At 38.6% G+C, this 27,420-nt stretch overlaps 1 protein-coding gene across 15 annotated transcripts in view; it reads right to left on the reverse strand.

The window, feature by feature from the left end:
- dlg1 (discs large 1) overlaps positions 1 to 27,420 on the reverse strand; it is a 1,301,051-nt gene that overhangs the window by 133,892 nt on the left and 1,139,739 nt on the right. For 11 of the 15 annotated variants that reach the window (XM_070096106.1, XM_070096113.1, XM_070096114.1 and 8 more), the window contains 2 exons: positions 16,787 to 16,804; positions 10,377 to 10,421 (listed from right to left, as the gene is read on the reverse strand). The exons of 2 other annotated variants lie outside the window; for them this stretch is intronic. In XM_070096106.1, coding sequence (XP_069952207.1) covers positions 10,377 to 10,421; positions 16,787 to 16,804 — 63 coding nt within the window. The remainder of the gene's footprint in view (positions 1 to 10,376; positions 10,422 to 16,786; positions 16,805 to 27,420) is intronic. 2 more of the 15 variants (XM_070096103.1, XM_070096101.1) reach the window with 2 other exon arrangements.

Consider the following 27,420-nt stretch of genomic DNA (forward strand, 5'->3'; position numbering starts at 1 on the left):
ATTGATTCGCAAATCGTATATTTCGTTCAAAGCAGCTCCTCCAGGAACAGATTAATTACGAAAAACGAGGGACCACTGTAATTTAAACGAGGAAAATTGACTCTGCAAACGAGCAAATCCAGTTGCGAGCAGGGTCATGGAATGGATTAAACTCACAAGCAGAGGTTCCACTGTATATACACCTACCATCCGACTTACGACCGAGTTCAGTTCCGAGAAACCAGTCGTAAGTCTACAGTGGTCCCTCGTTTTTCGTAATTAATCCGTTCCTGGAGCCGTTACTATAAACAAAATTTACGATTTGCGAATCAATTTTCCCCATAAGAAATAATGTAAATACAATTAATCCGTTCCTGACACCCAGAAGTATTAAAACAAAAAAAAATTTAACATGAAATATACATGTAGTACATAAACAATACAATGGGAAATGATGAATGAAACATTAACAGCATAACACTTACCTTTATTGGAGATTCTTCTTAGTGTATGGGAGACTGGAGGAGGAGAGAGTGGACTGTTTATAGTTTGGAAGAGGAATCCCCTTCCAGCAACACCTCAGGTACCAATTGCTTTTCTGGGGTTGCTTGTCTTCTCTGTTTCTTAATGCCACTAGGACCACCTTTAGAGTCACTGGAGTCCTGTCTCGCAAAATAACTGTGGAGAGAGCTCTGTTTCTGGCGTCTCTTTAACACTTCCCTAAAATGGCCAAAGACTTTGTCACTGTACATGTTGCCAATATGGCTTGCAACAACTTCGTTAGGGTGATGTTTCTCCATAAAGCTTCCCATCTTACCCCACATAGTAAAAATCTCTTTAATTTCTGAAGAAGGCACCTTCTTCCATCTCTCTTCCTCCTCCTCGGCAGCAAGATTCTGAGCTGCGATGTGTTGCTCTTCCTGCTCTTGCAGCTCCTCAGTGGTGAGCTCTTTGTTGTGGTCTTCCACCAATTCTTCCACATCCTCCAAACTCACATCCAACCCCATGGAAGTCCCCAGTGCCACAATTTATTTTACAACAGACATAGGCTCATCAGGGTCAGTCCCAAACCCTTCAAAATCCCTCTTGTCGACACAATCTGGCCACAATTTTCTCGAGGCAGAGTTCAAAGTCCTGGTAGTCACTCCCTCCCAAGCCATGCCTATAAGGGTTATGCAATGGAGGATGCTGAAGTGTTCTCTCCAAAATTCCCTTAGGGTCAAGTGAGTGTCTGTGGTCACAGTCAAGCACCTGTGAAACATTGCTTTTGTGTAGTTTTTTTTTAAAGTTTGCAATGACCTGCTGGTCCATGGGCTGGAGGAGAGGAGTGGTATTCGGGGGCAAGAACTTTACTGTGATGAACCCAAACTCCTCGAAAATTAGGTCATCCAAGTTCGGAGGATGAGCAGGTGCATTGTCCATTACTAGCAGGCACTTGAGATCCAATTTCTTTTCCAGGAGATACTCCTTCACACTAGGGCCAAACACTTCATTGAACCACTCGACGAAAATTTCCCTTGTGACCCATGCCTTAATATTAGATTTCCAAAACACACACAATTTACTCTTCATAACATTGTTTTTCCTGAACACTCTGGAATTTTCAGAATGGTACACTAGTAATGGCTTCACTTTGAAATCCCCACTAGCATTAGCACAGAACATTAGCGTCAGCCTGTCTTTCATAGGCTTGTGTGTCCTGGCACTGACTTTTCCTCTTGTGTAATGAAGGTCCTCTTTGGCATTTTCTTCCAAAAGAGGCCTGTTTCGTCACAATTGAACACTTGTTCAGGTTTCAGTCCTTCAGCCTCTATGTACTCCTGGAATTCATGCACATATTTTTCAGCCGCCTTGTGGTCCGAACTGGCAGCCTCACCATGCCTTACTACACTGTGAATGCCAGTACGATTCTTAAATCTCTCAAACCAGCCTTTGCTGGCCTTAAATTCACTCACATCACCACTAGTTGCAGACAATTTCTTTACCAAATCTTCATACAACTGCCTAGCCTTTTCACAAATAATCGAAGTCATAAGAGTATGTCCTGCTAATTGTTTCTCATTTATCCACACCAATAATAACTTCTCAACCTCTTCAAGTACTGGTGATCTCATTTTTGTCAGCATAGTTACCCCCTTTGCAACAACAGCATCCTTGATTTCCTTTTTCTTGGCCACTATGGAACATAAGGTTGTGTAAGGTTTCTTATACATCCTGGCCAGTTCGGCCACACTTTTACCACTTTCATATTGTTCAATAATGGTTTCCTTAAATTCAATCGTATTTCTCACCTTCTTTACCACAGGCTTGGCAGTAGGAGCTTTCTTTGGAGCAATGGTAGCTTATTTAGTACTTTTTTTTTTTTTTCAACAAGTCGGCCGTCTCCCACCGAGGCAGGGTGACCCAAAACAGAAAGAAAATCCCCAAAAAGAAAATGCTTTCATCATCATTCAACACTTTTACCACACTCACACATAATCACTGTTTTTGCATAGGTGCTCAGAATACAACAGTTTAGAAGCATATACATATAAAGATACACAACATATCCCTCCAAACTGCCAATATCCCAAACCCCTCCTTTAATGTGCAGGCATTGTACTTCCCATTTCCAGGACTCAAGTCCAACTATATGAAAATAACCGGTTTCCCTGAATCCCTTCACTAAATATTACCCTGCTCACACTCCAACAGATCGTCAGGTCCCAAGTACCATTCGTCTCCATTCACTCCTAACACGCTCACACACGCTTGCTGGAAGTCCAAGCCCCTTGCCCACAAAACCTCCTTTACCCCCTCTCTCCAACCCTTTTGAGGACGATCCCTACCTCGCCTTCCTTTCCCTATAGATTTATATGCTTTCCATGTCATTCTACTTGGATCCATTCTCTCTAAATGACCAAACCACCTCAACAACCCCTCTTCTGCCCTCTGACTAATACTTTTATTAACTCCACACCTTTTCCTAATTTCCACACTCCGAATTTTCTACATAATATTTACACCACACATTGCCCTTAGACAGGACATCTCCACTGCCTCCAACAGTCTCCTCGCTGCTGCATTTACCACCCAAGCTTCACACCCATATAAGAGTGTTGGTACTACTATACTTTCATACATTCCCTTCTTTGCCTCCATAGATAACGTTTTTTGACTCCACATATACCTCAACGCACCACTCACCTTTTTTCCCTCATCAATTCTATGATTAACCTCATCCTTCATAAATCCATCCGCCGACACGTCAACTCCCAAGTATCTGAAAACATTCACTTCTTCCATACTCCTCCTCCCCAATTTGATATCCAATTTTTCTTTATCTAAATCATTTGATACCCTCATCGCCTTACTCTTTTCTATGTTCACTTTCAACTTTCTACCTTTACACACATTCCCAAACTCATCCACTAACCTTTGCAATTTTTCTTTAGAATCTCCCATAAGCACAGTATCATCAGCAAAAAGTAACTGTGTTAATTCCCATTTTGAATTTGATTCCCCATAATTTAATCCCACCCCTCTCTCGAACACCCTAGCATTTACTTCTTTTACAACCCCATCTATAAATATATTAAACAACCATGGTGACATTACACATCCCTGTCTAAGACCTACTTTTACTGGGAAGTAGTCTCCCTCTCATCTACACACCCTAACCTGAGCCTCACTATCCTCATAAAAACTCTTTACAGCATTTAGTAACTTACCACCTATTCCATATACTTGCAACATCTGCCACATTGCTCCCCTATCCCCTCTGTCATATGCCTTTTCTAAATTCATAAATGCAATAAAAACTTCCCTACCTTTATCTAAATACTGTTCACATATATGCTTCAATGTAAACACTTGATCTACACATCCCCTACCCACTCTGAAACCTCCTTGCTCATCCGCAATCCTATATTCTGTCTTACCTCTAATTCTTTCAATTATAACCCTACCGTACACTTTTCCTGGTATACTCAGTAAACTTTAGTACATGCAAGCACTAAAATAAATGGAATATTATGAAATTTCACTGGAGCATGTGAGAGGACCTTCGCTCACTGGTAAACAATGCCAGACTGGCTGCCGCCATGGCTCACGCCGTGGGTACGCGTCCCGGACGAACTACGACTTGCGAGTCAACCAATGAAAAGCGAGTCCATGTTTATACGAAAATACCCCTATGATTGGCAAAATTTACGATTGCCAAGAACTACGAAAATCGAAGGATCACTGTATATATAATATCTCCAGTACAAGCGAGTTTTATTATTTGATGTGCTCTTAGATTGTAATATCTATGAATGAATTCTGAGGAGACTAGCTAGATTTTGAATCCTGTACAATGCTTGCACTCCCAAGGTTGAGTGATGAACTTGCTGTGAGAGGGTCATCTGAACTGTAAACAGTAAGGTCAGCACACTTCTGCCAAGACAGTGAGTGAATAAATGATCGTGAATGTGTTTCCTTTTTTTTTTTTTCTTGGGTGGGGTGGGAGGGTGTCACCCTACCTTCGTGATTTAAAGACATCAACAATACACACAAGTCGCCACACGGAGAAGACCCGGGTCAGGCTCCACCCAGCAAAACAACTTGAACCTGGACCAACAATACTGATTATGCAAAACATTCAGAGAGTTTTCCTAGACACATAATAACATAAGAAAGAAGGAACACTGCAACAGGCCTACTGACCCATGCAAAGCTGGTCCATGCCACCCCCTTGCCTAGAACAATGACCACCTAGTCAGATCACTTCCACTTAAGGAAGGAGCATGGCACCAGACCTGGTAGCCCAAGCTAGTCAGGTCCAACTCACACCCACTCATGTATTTATCCAACCTATTTTTAAAACTACACAAGGTCTTTGCTTCTATGACATTACTCAGGAGTTTGTTCCACTCATCCACAACTATATTACCAAACCAGTGCTTTCCTATGTCCTTCCTGAATCTGAACTTTTCCAACTTGAAACCATTGCTGCGAGTCCTGTCTTGGCTCGATATTTCCAGCACGCTATTTACATCCCCTTTGTTTATTCCTGTTTTCCATTTATACACCTCAATCATATCCTCCCTAATTCTACGCCTTTCTAGAGTGCAGATTCTGGGTCCTCAGTCTATCCTTATAGGGAAGATTTCCGATACATGGGATCAACTTTGTCATCCTCCTCTGTACGTTTTCCAGTGCATTTATATCCATTCTGTTATATTGTGACCAAAACTGTGCAGCATAATCTAAATGAGGCCTAACCAAGGATATATAGAGTTGAAGAACAACCTGTGGACTTCTATTATTTATACTTCTTGATATGAAGCCAAGGATTCTGTTAGCTTTATTGCAAACATTTATGCCCTGTTGTCTTGGTTTCAGATTACTGCTAATCAGAATTCCTAAATCCTTTTCACAATCAGTAGTATTAACATCAACACTATTCAGTTTATAAGTGGCATGGTTATTATCCTGTCCAACATTTAGTACTTTGCATTTGTCTATATTAAACTGCATCTGCCACTTCTCTGACCACTGCATCAGTCTATTCAAATCATCCTGGAGTGCACTAATGCCCTCGATAGAATGAATTGGACGGCCTATTTTGGTGTCATCAGCAAATTTGCTCATGTCGCTATTTATTCCCTCATCTATATCGTTTATGTAAATTGTGAACAACAAGGGGCCCAACACTGACCCCTGTGGAACACCGCTTGTGACATGCCGCATTCTGATTTCTCCACTTTTATGCAAACTCTTTGCTGCCTATTTGTCAACCATGCCTCTACCCAGGAAAAAATTTCTCCTCCTATTCAGTGTGCCTTAAGTTTCCTAAAAAGTCTCTGACGTGGAACTCTATCGAAAGCCTTACTGAAGTCCATATACATTACCACAATCTACCTATTCAAAAACACCTTAGTGAAAAAAGTTAGTAAATTCCTAAGACAGGAACACCCCTTAGTAAAACCGAGTTGAGATTCATTATCAATTTATGCCTATCAAGATGGCTATGAATTGTCTTGGCAATTATTGATTCCATAAATTTTCACACTATGGAGGTAAGGCTTATTGGTCTATAGTTCGAAGCTAAGGACCTGTCACCTGCCTTGTAAATAGGTATTACATTTGCCATTTTCCACTTATCAGGTACTATGCCAGTTTGTAGTGATATGTTGAAAAGATTAGCCAAAGGTTTGCAAATTTCCTCTTTACATTCCTTTAAAACCCTTGCAAACAATTCATCTGGGCCTGGGGATTTGTTAGGTTTTAATTTCTCTATTTGTCTGAGGACCGTGTCACTAGTTACTGCAATCATGCATACTTCATTATCGTCCTGTTCTACATAATTTATCATTTCTGGAATTTCGCTAGTATCTTCCCGAGTAAAAACTCCAGAGGAAGTAAGAAATGAAAATTTCACACATATCCCTATCACTGTCAGTGATCTGACCTGAGCTTCTCTTAAAGTGGGCCTATCTTCTCTCTAATCTTACTTCTGTATACCTGAAAGAACCCTTTTGGGTTAGTCTTCAAATCTCTTGTGACCTTAGCCTTATAATCCCTTTTTGCTTTTCTTATTCCTTTTTTTTTTTCTCTTTAATTGAATATATTGATTTCTTAACTGCCCATCCCCTCTTTTGATACACCTAAAAATGCCTCTCTTTTGACCAATGAGATGTTTTAATCTATTGTTCATCCATTTGGGATCATTTTTGTTAGATCTAATTTCCCTACTCGGAACAAAAGTTGACTGAGCAGCTAGAACTATGCTCTGAAAATGTCATACTGGCAACCAACACCAGCTACCTGACCCACAGTCAGATCATCCCAATTTAGCCCACCCAGGTAATTTTTCAATCCCATGAAATCAGCCAATCGAAAGTCTGGAAGAGAGACTTGATTGCAGTTTACTGGGCAATTCCATAATACAGTGGACCCCCGGTTAACGATTTTAATCCGTGCAAGAGGGGTAATTGTTATGCGAAATAATCGCTATGTGAATGAATTTTCCCCATAAGAAATAATGGAAATCAAATTAATCCGTGCAAGACACCCAAAAGTATGAAAAAAAAATTTTACCACATGAAATATACATTTTCCCACACACAAAGAGAAGGATACATGCACAACAGTAGAGTAGTACATGCACAGTATATATTGTGCATGTACTAGTCTACTAAATGAAGAATAAATGACACTTACCTTTATTGAAGATGCAGCAATGACTGATGAGACACTGTGTCCTGGGAGTGCCTTTTCCTCCTGAGTACTGTAGGTCCTGTTTGGCATTTTCTTCCAGAACAGGCCTTATCACACTGTGTATGCCACTACGATTCTTAAATCTCTCAAACCAACCTTTGCTGGCTTTAAATCCACCAATATGAGCACTAGTTCCAGGCATTTTTCCCTGTTCACCTGGGTGTTAGTCGACTTGTGTGGGTTGCATCCTGGGAGACAAGATTAAGGACCCCAATGGAAATAAGTTAGACAGTCTTCGATGACACTGACTTTTTTGGGTTATCCTGGGTGGCAAATCCTCTGGGGTTAATTGTTTCTTGGTATTCTCAATAAGCCACACCAACAACGGTGCTACAGCAGCAGCAGCAGCTGACAGTGCAGCAGCAGCAGCAGCTGACAGTGCAGCAGCAGCAGCAGCTGTACCACCAATAGTAGCGATGGTTGATTGGGGTTTATTATACAACCTGGCCAGCTCGGAGACATGCACTCCACTTTCATACTTATCAATGATCTTTTTCTTCATCTCTATTGTAATTCTCACCCTTATTGCTGTAGGGTTGGCACTAGAAGCTTTCTTGGGGCCCATGGTCACTTATTTTCCAGAAAAAGCACCGAAAACACTGTAATAATACGAAATATTCCGATTGTATGCTTGGATGTTACCGCGGAGGCTGGCTGGTAAACAATGCCACCGGCGGAACATGTGAGCGTGGCTCAGGCCGCACATTGGACGCGTCTCGGACGAAAATCGGTAAGCGGGTTTTTAAGCGGTATGTGAGGCAAAATTTTTGCAATTAAAGTAAGTGGTATGCGAAATAATCGCTATGTGATGCCATCGTTATGCGGGGGTCCACTGTATATTGAAACTAAGTGATTTGTGACCACTTTCCCCAAGCTCATCATTAACCTCAAGATTATTAATTAGTGAATCTTTGTTGGCAAGAACCAAGTCAAGAAGATTGTTCCCTCTAGTTGGTTCTGTCACAAACTGTCTTAAAAAGCAATCCTGAACTGTATTAAGAAAGTCACTAGACTCAAGATTTCCTGTCAGACTGTTCCAATGAATTTGTCTCAAGTTAAAATCCCCATTAACAAAACATTTTTCATATCTAGACACCTTATGAATTTCATCCCATAGCAGCTTACTGCCCTCCCTATCAAGGTTTGGGGGCCTATACAGTGGACCCCCGCATAACGATTACCTCCGAATGCGACCAATTATGTAAGTGTATTTATGTAAGTGCGTTTGTACGTGTATGTTTGGGGGTCTGAAATGGACTAATCTACTTCACAATATTTCTTATGGGAACAAATTCGGTCAGTACTGGCACCTGAACATACTTCTGGAGTGAAAAAATATCGTTAACCGGGGGTCCACTGTATATCACATCCAAAATTAATTTTTCATACCCCTTGAGAAACTGTAGCCAAACCGATTCTGTGTCCAATGTTTCTATTCTTATATCTTGTCTAACACAACAATTTAAATTATCTGTGACATACATCGCCACTCCACCACCCTTCCTGTTGACCCTATCAGTGTGGAATAGTTTATAACCATGTATGTTGCATTCAGAAGGCATTTCTCTATCCTTTAAGTTGAACCAGGTCTCAGTTATAGCAATAATATCTATATTACCTGCACTTGCGAGTAATCTTAGCTCATCTATCTTATTTCTTAGACTCCTACTATTTGTATAGTAAACCTTAAGGGAGCTAGTCACTCGTTGCCCTCTACTATCTCTCTGTTTGTTGATCAGTTGCTTTTCCTTTATTAGGAACTTTATTTTGAATATTGTCTTTTAAACATATCCCTAAGGTATCCTGGGAATATCTGCTGTTTCCAACAATAATACTGCAGTCTGATTGTTTCCCACAAACACCCATACCTTTATAATCTATCAGTTTAAAGTCCTACATACGTCATCAATTACCCCCTCAATCGAACTGGCTAATGCAACCATTCCAACCCGAGAGGTGAACCCCATCCTTTGCATACATATCACATTTGCCATAGAATTTGTCCCAGTTATCAATGAATGGGATTGCAAGTTCCTTGCAGTACCTGTCTAGCCAGCAATTTATACCAATTGCCCTAGACATCCATTCATTGCCCACTCCCCTTCTAGGCAAGATGCTACATATGATAGGGATCCCTCCCTTAGACCTGACTACTTCTATGGCTGACCTGTACTTATCCAGTAGCTCCTGTCTCCTGACCTTCCCAATGTCATTTCCACCAGCACTAAAACAGATAATGGGCTTGTTCCCATTACCTGACATAATATTATCCAACCTGCTGACTATGTCACCAACACCAGCTCCTGGGAGGCACACACACTGACTTTTCTATCCGTTACAAAAAAAAACACGGTCCATATATCTTACCTGAGAGTCTCCCACAATCAGAATATTCTTACCTTGATTAGCAGGGGAGTCAGAGGTACCTTTAACCTCACTAACCACTGAAGTTCACTCAACTTGGAGAACAGAGGATTGATTTCCTACCTTCACATCTTCTCTATTAATCCTCCTCATCTTCCTTCTTCCTGAACTGTGAACCACTTGCCACTACTTAAAGCAGCTGCCACTCTCAGTGGTGGTAAGCACCCTTCAACACTGGTCATACCGTGTTGAAAGGCACCTAAGATATTATATTTTGCATATACAGGATGAACATCAGGTGAATGCAATTCATGCTATTAGTTTCACAGCTAAAGATTTCAATATAGTAAAAAAACAATAATGAAAATAACTAATACAGAGAACTTGTTACTTCCTGCATTTGTAGAGTGATTATCAAGAGACTTCATAAGTGCTTGCAAACTTAGAAAAGCTGCATGCTTGCTTTGTATCTGCATTTTCTAGCCCAGCAGAATAGAAGTGTAAAAGCACTTGTATTTACAGCTAGTTTAAACACAAGTGCTCATATACAATTAAAAAGTTTAAATAATGTATTTATAACTATAGGAAACTGGTGATGGTTTGCCACATAAAAGCCAAAAAATATTTTTAACATTTAAAATCTACATCATAATAAAAATTGTAAATAATCTCAAGAACTAAAGTAAAAAGTATCAGATATTAATTCACTTCTGCTGAGCTTGAAGAAGGAACACTTCACACAAAGATGAATACCTCAGCAAGCCTACATAGCGGGCAGAGGGAATACTCACTCATGCTTCGGCTATCGCTCTCTCCGTCATTTGTTGCTATGGAGGCTGTAAAGAGAGACACACCATCAACAGAGCAAACTCATCTAGGGCAACACCATGCAAACTGAACAAGCTTTTGGACATGGGACCTCTTATGTGCAGGAGGCTGTGGGTCAACAGGTTTGGATACACTTAAAATACATTTAATATTCCAAACTAAGGTTCACACAGGTTGCAGGTAGTATGGGACATGGATAATAACAGCTCAGCTTCTAGAAAAGTAGAAGGCACTGATAATATGGATCCTAAGTAGTCCACATATTTTGTGAAATAGAAGGCATTAGCAACATAAGTTATCCACAGATCACAGTATTTGGGGAGTGAAGATGATTGTCCAAATCTTTCAGTTAGGTTAAAGGGTTTTTAACAGTCAATATACATATATCGTTCTTGAAAACCACATAGGGAAGCAGTATGGTGCACCTCTGGGAATTATAATGCACTCAAGGAGTCAAACATCACATGGCCAGTGTCTTTAGAGTTTACATATGACTATGAATAACAGACATATAACAGCCAATGGAAGAGTCGTATATTGTATGAAATTAATGCTGTGTTCTGGCATATGGCTACCTTTCGATCAAATGTAAATTCTAAGAATTGGTCCAGAGGAGTTTAAAAGCAGAAAACATTTAATTAGATGCAGTTAGACAACTAAAAGAAGTTTAAGAGATGTGCATCATTAAAATGAAAATGTTAAGCACATACTGTAACTGCAGGTAAAACAACTTAAGGAAAGGAGTTCTGGGCGCGCAAAAAAAAAAAAAAAAAAAAAAAATAAAAAAAAAAAAAAAAAAAAAAAAGCACTAAAATGACCAAAAAGATGTTGCAACTATACATGTACAAGTCACATGTGAAGAATAAAAGTCAATACAGTTTTCTGGAACAATCAACATTACAAATAAGATACCTGAAGAGCAAGAACCTTAATTCTCTAATATTAATGGTTCCAGGAACAGTACTATGACATTTCTCTTGAAGGACCCTGCAGAAAGGTGCCTTTTCCCTAAATCACATGTAGTTTCCAGTGCTACAAACAACTTTGATGAAATGAAGATTTCATTATACATTGTAGTACTGTACAATAAAATTTCTGTATAACATACTGTAGAAAAAATGCTCAAGTTATGAAGTCTGGAGAAAGTAGTACAAACCTGAAATAATTTTTTTCTGAATGTTGTGTTAGATTGTATTACTGTAATTATTCTGGGCAATAATTAACTTGTAATTTTTTTTATTTTGCAGTAAGAAAATTTATGTATTAAAATTTTTTTAGACAAATAATAACTGCAATAAAAAAGCAAGCTATATTCATGATGTAAGTATTGCACCTAAAACTTCAGAATAAGCATAGTACTAAATGGGTAAACCTATGAGCACTTTACCTTGAGACTTTATGATCTGTCGGTCAAATACTGCTGTACTTCAAACAAACGAATTGCATTCCTGGTATTCTAATTTACGTGAGATGTTTGTAACTTGAAACAAGTATAAAACACATTCATATTATGCGTGCATTCATTTTATTCACATATAGAGCACTCCCATTTATTTGGTAGAAATTTATCAAAAGCTGCAGATTTAATAGTATTTATAATGTTTTTTAAGGCTAGGGTAGCCATCACTAGGTGTTATCCACCTACTGAACATGTCAGTATGAGGTGCAGGAGAGTGGGAGCTCTCCACACCCCTCTCTCTTACACAATTATACTCACCACTCAACACTTCTACGGACAATTAGTCCAGCAGATCTAAAGAACTCGGGTGACCAGTGGACCAAGCCATCAACCTCCTACTCTGAGTGATTACTGTAGATGAAGACTGGTGTGTGCCTTGCAGAGATTTTTATGTACCCAATCAAGCTTTGCATTTCTTATAACTGCTTCAGCATCAAAGGAAACAAATACAAAACTGTTCAGGTTAGCTGTAGGCTCACCCCATAGTGCACTTCTAGCTAACATGAATAATGAAAATTTGGAATTCAGCTGCATTTTAGCTACAATCTTCAGGTCAAACAAATGGTTGTAGCATGCCAATGACATCTTTGTCAATGTGCCCAAAGGTCTAAATGTGCATATTTTCGTCTCCATCAACAATCCAGAACCAAAGTTTCAACTGACAATAGAGGAAAACAACAACTAGCTACCTTTCCTAGATGTGCTTTAACACCCAAAGGAAAGCAGACTTTTGTTCAAAGCTTACCAAGAACCTACTTGCAAAAATTATCCATTACATTTACCTTCATCATTACGTCAAAACAAGAAGAGGTGGGAACAATCAAAGGCCTCTTTCTCAGAGCCTTCAGAACTTTAAGTCCACAGTTCTTCAAGGGAAAAATGTGTGTATGTCACACATGCAAGAATTATGCCACAAATGTACTCCACAGAGCAAACACCAACACAGCAGCAGAGGAAGCTATACAACCAACCCCTCAAAATAGCTACCAACTTATCACCAATCAAGAACTTCGTGAAGAAGCACAAAAGCAAGTTTCTGACCAGCGGAGAAATGCCTGCAGCCAGTATGATGACAATACACATGTACAGCACAGGGATCAATGTGGATCCACAATGAAGTTTTAATGAGGCCTGGCTAGTCATCCATGATAGTGACCAACAGAGGTAGAATTTGCAGGAAGTAGCCTTAACTGCTATCAACACAGTCCCACAAAGCTCTGGGAACTTCACTGTATACAAACTTTCAGCCAAAAGATTATTACCTACATTAGGACTGGCCATCACATAAGAATAATGAAAATCACCATAGAGAAGCACTATAGTAAGCCTGCTGGCCCATGTCAGGCAAGCCCATCTCAAATCCAACTTGATTAAAAAATTACTGTACCCTACTTTTTAAAGATACTCAAGGTTTTAGCTTCAATGACCCTAGTTGATACCTGATGCATCTCCTGCCTCACCTCACCCTCACTACTGGTCACTTGTGTTGTTCATTACACAATGCCCTGTATTAAGCTTACTTTGTATTACGTCTGATTATTATTATTATAATCAAAAAGAAGCGCTAAGCCACAAGGGCTATACAGCGTATTACGTCTGAAAAAGCCACACATGGCAAAACATTTCCTTTAATAAATGTCCTAAACTCTACACAAATGTTTTTATGGTGTTCATGTATTCCTGAAAACCCATTGCAAGCTGATTGTTCAGTGCTTGGAATCTATTTTTCCCAAAGATGTTATGATTACAGATTTATTCACAGGCCATAATACTCTAATTTCACTTAGTTTTTTCCAAAAAACTTTTACTAAATATTTTACATTCAGTACTGTTTATTCTCACTTAAAAATAGCATTAAGCATTCTTTAATTATTGTATGTTAATTAAAACAGAACAGAACAATAGACTATAAAGTGTAGTGCAGTACGTATGTGATGTGAAGTTGGCAGGTAGCAGCTGAACTGTCTCCCGCTCTCTCTTTATCACTGTCTTTTTCACTCTCACATCTTATTTAATACTTCAATATGCTCTCCACTTCCCCACTGCTGTGGTCAAGTGTAGTATGAAAGGAATGGGATGACATTTATGGGCAGGCAGCAGCTGGACCGACTCCCCCTTTTTCTCTTCCCTATTCACTCCCACCTTTCCCCTTATCATATCTAACTAGAGTGTCTTTACAGATGTTCACAGCTCCCCCATTGTTGTGGTAAGGGTCATTGTGCCAGGGTGTATTGTGTGAGAAGGTAACAAAGAAGGTAATTGTACAAGGGAAGGGATGGCTTGAGTAGTGAATCTCCAACTCTTCTACACCTCACTTGCTGATGTGTTCAGTACACAGCAGCAGCAGCAGCAGTGGTGGCTACCACAGAACGTATTTATTTAATCAACATGAATGTAATTATTTAATCTACTGTACATTAATATACAATGGAATCTCGGTATATGACCAGGTCCCTACTCGAACAATGCTTAGCACTCGACTGAACAAATACGACCTGCCAGAACTTCGCTGTAAACTATTTCGTGTTCCTTCGCATTTTTTTTTTGTATTATTTGTATAAATAAGTCACCATGGGGCCTACGACGATTAGTGATAACAGCCAACCAAACAGAAAATTGGTTGGGAAGAACTCGTTTGATACTCAAATGGAGCGGCACTCAAACAGCCTTCTGGAAAGAATTAAGGTCACATACCGAGGTTCCACTGTAAGTGAATCTACACAAATGCAAATGTTTCATCTATATGAATGCAAATATTTAATCTATATGAATGCATTTATTTACTCAACATGAAGTCTCCACACATGCATAAAATGAACACAAAATATCACTGAATTTGGTAAAAAAAATTTTTTTTTTTTTTTATAATTCAACCTTAAGAAAATTCATAAAAATTAAAACAATAATTCTCGGCCAATCAATACTAAACAAATGTGAGCTCTCTAAGCATGCATTAAATGAAGATACAGAAAGTAGGACTGTATGTGGTAAAACACTAACCAAGAAAAGAAAAAATATTCACAATTAAGCCTTATGAAAATTCTTTAATATTAACTCTATGGTTCTTGGCCAATCTCTACCAAACAAATATGAGCTTTCTATATATGCACAAAATGAGCATATACAAAGTATGAATGCATTTGGTAAAAACAGAAAATATTTATTTATTTAAAACAATTTCTATTTGAATATTTGCAATGATCGTAACTGCATATCAGTGTTTTATGACATATTCAATTGGTTCCAACATGTATGTGACGTGTGTAAAATGTTTTACGTTAAACACTTAAAGTCAGGGCCTTGCCGTACTGTATTGTAGCTCTGTTCTGTTTATTAAACAATGTTCAATATTATTTGTAAGTGAAAACAAACAGTACTAAATATAAACATTCACATATAAAATAAACAAAATTAGATACGTAAAATTATGACTCAGGAATGCATCTCTGATTATAACATGGGGGTCTTAAGTAAATATGATTAATCTACCTTAGAAAAATTTTCAGTAATGAATTAACATACAAAGTTGTGAACTTTACTGTCTATGCTATGCATTCTGTTGCAGCTCTATAAGGACTACTTGTATTGAATTATTTATATATACTATACTAAACATACATATGTGCCTAATGAGCCAAACTGGTCAATTAGGCCAAACTACCCTAAAAAAAAAAATGAACTTTTCCCAAATTTCTTTTTATGGATTAACAGATATTTTATCATCAAATACGGTGTACAAAAATTTTCCTTGGCCCTTAACCTAACTGTGGAATCTAATCTAGCTTAATGTAATTTTCTTTAACCAAATTCTACTGTATCATTTATCAGTTTAAATTGATTTAATATTATTTAAAATCGATGGCTTATATTTTTTTTTCTGTTATGTTCAAATTTGATTTTCCAAAGCTTACTGCACAACAAATTTTCACTGGTTACTTGGCAGAAACGACCCTTGCTTTTTAGGTATTACCATCCTGCTAAACGAGTGCAAAACAGAAACCTGTAACTGTTTTACACAATGGTGAATTGCTGATATCTTTTCTTTCTGCTTCATAAACATGCATTACATATAAAAGGTATATCTTGCTAGTTCTACTTACACTTAGGTCACACTACACATGCATGTACATGTAATTGTATTCACACCTAAGTTTTTTCTATATTCTTAATAGTTCTTGTTCTTATTTATTTCCTTTCAACTCCATGGGAAAGTGGAAAAGAATCCCTCCTCCATAAGCCATGCATGTCATAAAAGGAGACTAAAAAGCAGGAAGCAAAGGGCTAGTAACCTTTTCTCCTGTATAAATTACTAAATGTAAAGAGAGAGAGAGAGAGAAAGAGAAAAAAAAAAACTTTAATTTCTTGTGATCTGGGTTGCCCTGCCTTGGTTGGGGAAAGCCGATGTTAAAAAATTTTTTACACGTATGTACTGTGTATCTATTTTAGCATATAAACAAGCCCAAACAAGACATGTACTGTATATAGCAACAACAAGCCAAACTTTCTCATTTTATTTACTAATAAATGAGGCAAAATAATTGAAATAGGATTAACAGTTATAGACAAATAAAAGCAAAACGCGTGACGGATTTGGCAACCCATCCAAACTGATACAGTAGGTTTTAGAAAATTGGCCTTAAGTAAAAGTTTCCTAAGCACAATACTGGGCAATAATTTAAACAGAGGTTGCCTTGAATATCACTAATTTGATTAACCCAGATATGCACACACTACATATTTTCTTCAATACCTATAAATAACATAAAACCTACTGACCAGCTCACTAATAACAACTCTTGTATGCATCCATTCCAAAAGACTACAAGATACAGGTATTATAGAAATTAGCAGGAAAAAATATTTAGCAAAAATACGCAATACAGGAAACATTAACAGTGTGAGGAAAACTCTTACCTTCAAAGTCCTCATCGACTTTGGGAAATGATGTAAAAAGAGCAAGTGTTATTCTTCACACACACACAAACAATGGGTGTATTGGGTAAAATTAATACTTGCTCAGATGAACAGTTTAGTGACTGGTCAGCTGGCTCCAATTACACTAAGTAATTGCAGTTCTACAACCAATCAGGTCAACTATTAATGTGATCAATTCATTATGTAAACAAAAGATGCATTACTGATAAAATCACAATGACCTCCTTTAATGCTGAGTTACTATGAGATGTTAATGTTAAATTACCGAGGGAAGTGAAAAACCCATACAGTGCCTGCCTGGAAAATGGGTGGTTATTAGGACTCATTCAAAGGAGGGAAGGGTACAAAGTGATATGCAAGAGAACAGTGTGGACATACATTCAATACATTTGTTATATAAAAATTCAATGGGTATTTTATCCCAAGTATTTCAAACTTGGGGAATAAAGTTATGAGCCATTTGTGCTGAACTGCATCCTAAGCCTTTATTAGTATACTGTAAGTGCAATATATGTTAAGAATGATGCATCTAATGATGTATTAATTAGCTTAATGACTATTTTTGGTTAATAAAATATACTTCACTAGGAAAACTAGAGAAAAATATTACCAAGCCCATTATCTTTAAAAACTCAGAGTAAGAAATTCAGGCCCAACCACACAATTTTTATATACATAAATATATCCATATTCACAGCAGGTCAGCATTAATGAAGGTCTAGTAAAATGAGGACTTTGCATTTAAAAGTCTTCACAGTTTGCACTTTTGTAAACATTGGCTGTGAACATGTAGTGGGACAATAGTGACCTCATCAGCAGGATATGAACACGAGATCTGACGAAGATAAACAAAAAACAACACTCATATCTATGGTGAAAATATCGCCAATTATTTTTTACTTTATTAATGACAATGTCAAAAAAAAAAAAATCTCAGATAATGATAAAATGTAATAAGTGGATAATTAATATTTTTTGCTTCAACAAATGAATAGGGGAAATACTGTATATAAAACAATGAGTAAAATATTAGATAACCCCTGCTCATTAAATAAACCTGCATATGTTCAGCCAGCACAGGTAATAACTGAGAAAAATTAATTCAGCAACAGCAAATACCTTTAGTTCTTCTATCCTTAAAAAATATGATTGAAAGTGTGTCCATTCTGGAACTGTCCCTCTACAGGCAGTGGTCATGAATGTGTCCAATCATGAGTTGGGTGTAGAACCATCTACCATTAAGTATATTGTTTAATGCATAACGAAAGTACGCAAAGCTAATGACAACACCATTAGTGAGACAGAAAGCCACTGGGAAAACTGAAATCTTGTCGTTCTTCCCTTCATAAAAATTAAAGAGAAGCACAGAGGATTCTAATTATTAATTTTGTCTACCATTCAATAATGATAAGCAAATTTCTTCCACTTTCTCTTCCATGCAAGCTTGAATAGTGTAAAATAATTTTTCATTTAATTATCAGTGTTTCAGAAATTACAACAAATTGGAAAGCAGTTGCAAAACAGAATTGAAGTTTCTTCAGATTTTTGACAGCTTTTGCAAAGTGCATAAAGTCCCACTACTTTCTCCTGACCAGAAGACTGAAAAACCTATTCCACTTGGATAGCACATCACAAATGAATTAAAGAAACTGCTTGAGACGTTAATGAAGATATAATCACAACTCAAGGTTTAGTCGTCTATTATCAAATAACTTTTTCTAATGCAATTTTATAAACAAATACAGTGGACCCCCGCTTAACGATCGCCTCCAAATGCGACCAATTATGTAAGTGTATTTATGTAAGTGCGTTTGTACGTGTATGTTTGGGGGTCTGAAATGGACTAACCTACTTCACAATATTCCTTATGGGAAAAAATTCGGTCAGTACTGGAACCTGAACATACTACTGGAATGAAAAAAGTTCGTTAACCGGGGGTCCACTGTACTGTGTGTAAAGGTAGAAAATTGAAAGTGAACATAGATAAGAGTAAGGTGATGAGGGTATCAAACAATTTAGATAAGGAAAAACTGGATACCACACTGGAGGGAGGGAGTATGGAAGAAGTGAATTGTTCAGATATGTAGTAGGTTGGTAGACCGCAACCACCCAGGGAGGTACTACTGTCCTGCCAAGTGAGTGTAAAATGAAAGCCTGTAATTGTTTTACATGATGGTAGGATTGCTGGTGTCTTTTGTCTGTCTCATAAATATGCAAGATTACAGGCATGTCTTGCTACTTCTACTTACACTTAGGTCACACTACACATACATGTACACGTTTATTTATACACATTCATCTGAGTTTTCTTTGATTTTATCTTAGTAGTTCTTGGTCTTATTACTTTTCCTTTCATATCCATGGGGAAGTGGAATAAGAATCTTTCCTCCGTAAGCCATGCGTGTTGTAAAAGTCAACTAAAATGCCGGGAACAATGGGCTAGTAACCCCTTTTCCTGTAAAGATTACTAAAAAGAATAAGAAGAAGAAAATTGTCAAAGTGGGAAGTCTGAATGTGCGTGGATGTTGTGCAAATGATAAGAAAGAGATGATTGCGGATGTTATGAATGAGAAGAAACTGGATGTCCTGGCTTTAAGTGAAACAAAGCTGAAGGGGGTGGGAGAGTTTCAATGGAGAGGAATAAATGGGATTAGGTCAGGGGTTTCAAATAGAGTTAGAGCTAAAGAAGGAGTAGCAATAATGTTGAAGGATAAGCTATGGCAGGAAAATAGGGACTACAAATGTATAAATTCAAGGATTATGTGGAGTAAAATAAAGATTGGATGTGAAAAGTGGGTTATAGTAAGCGTGTATGCACCTGAAGAAGAGAGAAGTGTAGAGGAGAGAGAGAGATTCTGGGAAATGTTGAGTGAATGCATGGGGAGTTTTGAATCAAGTGTGAGAGTAATGGTGGTTGGGGATTTCAATGCTAAAGTGGGTAAAAATGTTATAGATGGAGTAGTAGGTAAATTTGGGGTGCCAGGGGTAAATGTAAATGGGAGCCTTTAATTGAGCTATGTGTAGAAAGAAATTTGTTAATAAGTAATACATATTTTATGAAAAAGAGGATAAATAATTATACAAGGTATGATGTAGCACGTAATGAAAGTAGTTTGTTAGATTATGTATTGGTGGATAAAAGGTTGATGGGTAGGCTCCAGGATGTACATGTTCATAGAGGGGCAACTGATATATCGGAGCATTATTTAGTTGTAGCTACAGTTAGAGTAAGAGGTAGATGGGAAAAGAGGAAGGTGGCAACAACAAGTAAGAGGGAGGTGAAAGTGTATAAACTAAAGGAGGAGGAAGTTCGGGCGAGATAAAAGCGACTATTGGCAGAAAGGTGGGCTAGTGCAAAGATGAGTAGTGGGGGGGTTGAAGAGGGTCGGAACAGTTTTAAAAATGCAGTATTAAAATGTGGGACAGAAGTTTGTGGTTATAGGAGGGTGGGGGCAGGAGGAAAGAGGAGTGATTGGTGGAATGATGAAGTAAAGGGTGTGATAAAAGAGAAAAAGGTAGCTTACGAGAGGTTTTTACAAAGCAGAAGTGTTATAAGAAGAGCAGAGTATATGGAGAGTAAAAGAAAAGTGAAGAGAGTGGTGAGAGAGTGCAAAAGGAGAGCAGATGAAAGAGTGGGAGAGGCACTGTCAAGAAATTTTAATGAAAATAAGAAAAAATTTTGGAGTGAGTTAAACAAGTTAAGAAAGCCTAGGGAAAGTATGGATTTGTCAGTTAAAAACAGAGTAGGGGAGTTAGTAGATGGGGAGAGGGAGGTATTAGGTAGATGGCGAGAATATTTTGAGGAACTTTTAAATGTTAAGGAAGAAAGGGAGGCGGTAATTTCATGCACTGGCCAGGGAGGTATACCATCTTTTAGGAGTGAAGAAGAGCAGAATGTAAGCGTGGTGGAGGTACGTGAGGCATTACGTAGAATGAAAGGGGGTAAAGCAGCTGGAACTGATGGGATCATGACAGAAATGTTAAAAGCAGGGGGGGATATAGTGTTGGAGTGGTTGGTACTTTTGTTTAATAAATGTATGAAAGAGGGGAAGGTACCTAGGGATTGGCGGAGAGCATGTATAGTCCCTTTATATAAAGGGAAAGGGGACAAAAGAGATTGTAAAAATTATAGAGGAATAAGTTTACTGAGTATACCAGGAAAAATATACGGTAGGGTTATAATTGAAAGAATTAGAGGTAAGACAGAATGTAGGATTGTGGATGAGCAGGGAGACTTCAGAGTGGGTAGGGGATGTGTAGATCAAGTGTTTACATTGAAGCATATATGTGAACAGTATTTAGATAAAGGTAGGGAAGTTTTTATTGCATTTATGGATTTAGAAAAGGCATATGATAGAGTGGATAGAGGAGCAATGTGGCAGATGTTGCAAGTATATGGAATAGGTGGTAAGTTACTAAATGCTGTAAAGAGTTTTTATGAGGATAGTGAGGCTCAGGTTAGGGTGTGTAGAAGAGAGGGAGAATACTTCCCGGTAAAAGTAGGTCTTAGACAGGGATGTGTAATGTCACCATGGTTGTTTAATATATTTATAGATGGGGTTTTAAAAGAAGTAAATGCTAGGGTGTTCGGGAGAGGGGTGGGATTAAATTATGGGGAATCAAATTCAAAATGGGAATTGACACAGTTACTTTTTGCTGATGATACTGTGCTTATGGGAGATTCTAAAGAAAAATTGCAAAGGTTAGTGGATGAGTTTGAGAATGTGTGTAAAGGCAGAAAGTTGAAAGTGAACATAGAAAAGAGTAAGGTGATGAGGGTATCAAATGATTTAGATAAAGAAAAATTGGATATCAAATTGGGGAGGAGAAGTATGGAAGAAGTGAATGTTTTCAGATACTTGGGAGTTGACATGTCGGCGGATGGATTTTTGAAGGATGAGGTTAATCATAGAATTGATGAGGGAAAAAAGGTGAGTGGTGCGTTGAGGTATATGTGGAATCAAAAAACGTTATCTATGGAGGCAAAGAAGGGAATGTATGAAAGTATAGTAGTACCAACACTCTTATATGGATGTGAAGCTTGGGTGGTAAATGCAGCAGCGAGGAGACGGTTGGAGGCAGTGTAGATGTCCTGTCTAAGGGCAATGTGTGGTGTAAATATTATGCAGAAAATTCGGAGTGTGGAAATTAGGAGAAGGTGTGCAGTTAATAAAAGCATTAGTCAGAGGGCAGAAGAGGAGTTGTTGAGGTGGTATGGTCATTTAGAGAGAATGGATCAAAGTAGAATGACATGGAAAGCATATAAATCTATAGGGGAAGGAAGGAGGGGTAGGGGTCGTCCTCGAAAGGGTTGGAAAGAGGGGGTAAAGGAGGTTTTGTGGGCGAGGGGCTTGGACTTCCAGCAAGCGTGCATGAGCGTATTAGATAGGAGTGAATGGAGGCGAATGATACTTGGGACCTGACGATCTGTTGGAGTGTGAGCAGGGTAATATTTAGTGAAGGGATTCAGGGAAACCGGTTATTTTCATATAGTCGGACTTGAGTCCTGGAAATGGGAAGTACAATGCCTGCACTTTAAAGGAGGGGTTTGGGATATTGGCAGTTTGGAGGGATATGTTGTGTATCTTTATACGTATATGCTTCTGAACTGTTGTATTCTGAGCACCTATGCAAAAGCAGTGATAATGTGTGAGTGTGGTGAAAGTGTTGAATGATGATGAAAGTATTTTCTTTTTGGGGATTTTCTTTCTTTTTTGGGTCACCCTGCCTCGGTGGGAGACGGCCGACTTGTTGAAAAAAAAAAAAAAAAAAAAAAAATCAGAAGTTGATTTGTCAGCAGTTATGTTTATGAAGGATGAGGTTAACCATAGAACTGATGAAGAAAAAAAAAGGCGAGTGGTGCTTTGAAGTATCTATGGAGACAGAAAATGTTATCCATGGAGGCAAAGAAGGGAATGTATGAGAGTATAGTGATACCAACACACTTATATGGGTGTGAAGCATAAGTTATAAATGCTGCAGCAAGGAGGAGGCTGGAAATAATGGAGATATCATGTCTAAGGGTAATGTGTGGTGTTAATATTATGCAGGGAATTTTTTTTTTTTTTTATCATCACACTGGCCGATTCCCACCAAGGCAGGGTGGCCCGAAAAAGAAAAACTTTCACCATCATTCACTCCATCACTGTCTTGCCAGAAGAGTGCTTTACACTACAGTTTTTAAACTGCAACATTTACACACCTCCTTCAGAGTGCAGGCACTGTACTTCCCATCTCCAGGACTCAAGTCCGGCCTGCCGGTTTCCCTGAACCCCTTCATAAATGTTACTTTGCTCACACTCCAACAGCACGTCAAGTATTAAAAACCATTTGTCTCCATTCACTCCTATCAAACACGCTCACACATCCCTGCTGCAAGTCCAAGCCCCTCGCACACAAAACCTCCTTTACCCCCTCCCTCCAACCTTTCCTAGGCCGACCCCTACCCCGCAGGGAATTTGTAGTGTGGAAATTAGGAGGAGGTGTGGAGCTACTGAAAGTATTAGTCAGAGGGCTGAAGAGGGGTTATTGAGATTGTTTGATCATTTAGAGAGAATGGAACAAAGTAGAATCACCTGGAGAGCGTTAAATCTGTAAGGGAAGGAAGGCAGGGTAGAGGTTGTCCAAGGAAAGGTTGGAGGGAAGGGATAAAGGAGGTTTTGTGCATGAGGGGTGTTAACTTCTGGCAAGCATACATTAGCATGTTAGATAGGAGTGAATGAGACAAATGGTTTTTGGGACCTGACACTGTTGGAGTGTGAGCAGGGCAATATTTTGTGAAGGGATTCAGGGAAACTGGTTAGCCGGACTTGAGTCCTGGAGGTGGGAATGTCTGCTGAAATTGAGCATCCCAAATAGGTACCTTAACAATTTTGTTCAACTATTTTCTAAGGCTCAAGTCCAATGAGACCCTGAGACTTGAGCATCCTTCTTATACAATGTACCACCTTGCAGTGCAGCAGACTCTACTTTCCACTCAATAACCAGTGCTTATTCTACCCACCTACCTAGTTACTACTGGCAAACAATAGGAAACTCACCAGCTCATATCCACCAAGAGTTTTCATGCATATAAATTCTGGCCTGTCATTCTCTTGCCTCTCTTGTTCAACAGCTCACAGTGCCATTTCCATCCCAGGATGATACTGATAAATTTTTGGTTTGAGTGATGTAGGATATTACTGCATTTTTATTCTATTTTAACTGCATATATCATTATTTCCTTAGATAAGCTTCCAAGATTTTACACAAAGATACCTGGACTGAGTCATCACTGCTGAGCACCTCACTGGTACTAATTAGTGATTAGCAGGAAGTGCCAGGGTCAGGTCAGGACAGTATTTTGATTTGCAGAGAGAACATACTTGGTGATTAACCCAGACAAGATAACAGAATCCACTTTCAATGTTGTCATTCTTCCAGTAGTCTATTAGACTAGACTAAAGTGATTACCTATTTGTAACTATAGATGCAGAGCTATGCCCAAGCTATCCCATCATCAGTATTTACCATAGCTTTTCTTTAAAAGCCTCTTTTAATTCTTGTTACATAGATTCAAGAATTGATCCAGCAGGATTCAGGATCTAGGAGGGTGCCTATACACTGGTTACTTGATAGAAAGCTTGACTTTTGTCACTATAAAGCTATATAATGTAATTGTTTTACATGATGGTAGGACTGCTGGTGTCCTTTTTTCTGTTTCATAAACATGCAAGATTTCAGGTACGTCTTGCTACTTCTACTTACACTTAGGCTGCACTACACATACATTTTTTTTTTTCAACAAGTCAGCAGTCTCCCATCGAGGCAGGGTGACCCAAAAAAGAAAGAAAATCCCCAAAAAGAAAATACTTTCAAAATCATTCAACACTTTCACCACACTCACACATTATCACTGTTTTTGCAGAGGTGCTCAGAATACAACAGTTTAGAAGCATACACATATAAAGATACACAACATATCCCTCCAAACTGCCAATATCCCAAACCTCTCCTTTAAAGTGCAGGAGGCATTGTACTTCCCATTTCCAGGACTCAAGTCCGATTATATGAAAATAACCGGTTTCCCTGAATCCCTTCACTAAATATTACCCTGCTCACACTCCAACAGATCGTTAGGTCCCAAGTACCATTCGTCTCCATTCACTCCTATCTAACACGCTCATGCACGCTTGCTGGAAGTCCAAGCCCCTTGCCCACAAAACCTCCTTTACCCCCTCTCTCCAACCCTTTCGAGGACGACCCCTACCCCGCCTTCCTTCCCCTATAGATTTATATGCCTTCCATGTCATTCTACTTTGATCCATTCTCTCCAAATGACCAAACCACCTCAACAACCCCTCTTCTGCCCTCTGACTAATACTTTTATTAACTCCACACCTTTTCCTAATTTCCACACTCCGAATTTTCTGCATAATGTTTACACCACACATTGCCCTTAAACAGGACATCTCCACTGCCTCCAACCGTCTCCTCGCTGCTGCATTTGCCACCCAAGCTTCACACCCATATAAGAGTGTTGGTACTACTATACTTTCATACATTCCCTTCTTTGCTTCCATAGATAACGTATTTTGACTCCACATATACCTCAACGCACAATTCTATGATTAACCTCATCCTTCATAAATCCATCCGCTGACACGTCAACTCCCAAGTATCTGAAAACATTCACTTCTTCCATACTCCTCCTCCCCAATTTGATATCCAATTTTTCTTTATCTAAATTATTTGACACCCTCATCACCTTGCTCTTTTCTATATTCACTTTCAACTTTCTACCTTTACACACATTCCCAAACTCATCCACTAACCTTTGCAATTTTTCTTTAGAATCTCCCATAAGCACAGTATCATCAGCAAAAAGTAACTGTGTCAATTCCCATTTTGAATTTGATTCCCCAAAATTTAATCCCACCCCTCTCCCGAACACCCTAGCATTTACTTCCTTTACAACCCCATCTATAAATATATTAAACAACCATGGTGACATTACACATCCCTGTCTAAGACCTACCTTTACCGGGAAGTAGTCTCCCTCTCTTCTACACACCCTAACCTGAGCCTCACTATCCTCATAAAAACTTTTTATAGCATTTAATAACTTACCACCTATTCCATATACTTGCAACATCTGCCACATTGCTCCTCTATCCACTCTATCATATGCCTTTTCTAAATCCATAAATGCAATAAAAACTTCCCTACCTTTATCTAAATACTGTTCACATATATGCTTCAATGAAAACACTTGATCTACACATCCCCTACCCACTCTGAAACCTCCTTTGCTCATCCGCAATCCTACATTCTGTCTTACCTCTAATTCTTTCAATTATAACCCTACCGTACACTTTTCCTGGTATACTCAGTAAACTTATTCCTCTATAATTTTTACAGTCTCTTTTGTCCCCTTTCCCTTTACATAAAGGGACTATACATGCTCTCCGCCAATCCCTAGGTACCTTCCCCTCTTTCATACATTTATTAAACAAAAGTACCAACCACTCCAACACTATATCCCCCCTTGCTTTTAACATTTCTGTCATGATCCCATCAGTTCCAGCTGCTTTACCCCCTTTCATTTTACGTAATGCCTCACGTACCTCCCCCACACTTACATTCTGCTCTTCTTCACTCCTAAAAGATGGTATACCTCCCTGACCAGTGCATGAAATTACTGCCTCTGTTTCTTCCTTAACATTTAAAAGTTCCTCAAAATATTCTCGCCATCTACCTAATTCCTCCATCTCCCCATCTACTAACTCCCCTACTCTGTTTTTAACTGACAAATCCATACTTTCCCTAGGTTTTCTTAACTTGTTTAACTCACTCCAAATTTTTTTCTTATTTTCATTAAAATTTCTTGACAGTGCCTCTCCCACTCTATCATCTGCTCTCCTTTTGCACTCTCTCACCACTCTCTTTACCTTTCTTTTACTCTCCATATACTCTGCTCTTCTTATAACACTTCTGCTTTGTAAAAACCTCTCGTAAGCTACCTTTTTCTCTTTTATCACGCCCTTTACTTCATCATTCCACCAATCACTCCTCTTTCCTCCTGCCCCCACCCTCCTATAACCACAAACTTCTGCCCCACATTCTAATACTGCATTTTTAAAACTATTCCAACCCTCTTCAACCCCCCCCCCCCCACTACTCATCTTTGCACTAGCCCACCTTTCTGCCAATAGTCGCTTATATCTCACCCAAACTTCCTCCTCCCTTAGTTTATACACTTTCACCTCCTTCTTACTTGTTGTTGCCACCTTCCTCTTTTTCCCATCTACCTCTTACTCTAACTGTAGCTACAACTAAATGATCCAATATATCAGTTGCCCCTCTATAAACATGTACATCCTGGAGCCTACCCATCAACCTTTTATCCACCAATACATAATCTAATAAACTACTTTCATTATGTGCTACATCATACCTTGTATATTTATTTATCCTCTTTTTCATAAAATATGTATTACTTATTACCAAATCTTTTTCTACACATAGCTGAATTAAAGGCTCCCAATTTACATTTACCCCTGGCACCCCAAATTTACCTACTACTCCCTCCATAACATTTTTACCCACTTTAGCATTGAAATCCCCAACCACCA

This window comes from Cherax quadricarinatus, chromosome 52, assembly GCF_038502225.1.
Source record: "Cherax quadricarinatus isolate ZL_2023a chromosome 52, ASM3850222v1, whole genome shotgun sequence".
NCBI lineage: Eukaryota > Metazoa > Arthropoda > Malacostraca > Decapoda > Parastacidae > Cherax > Cherax quadricarinatus.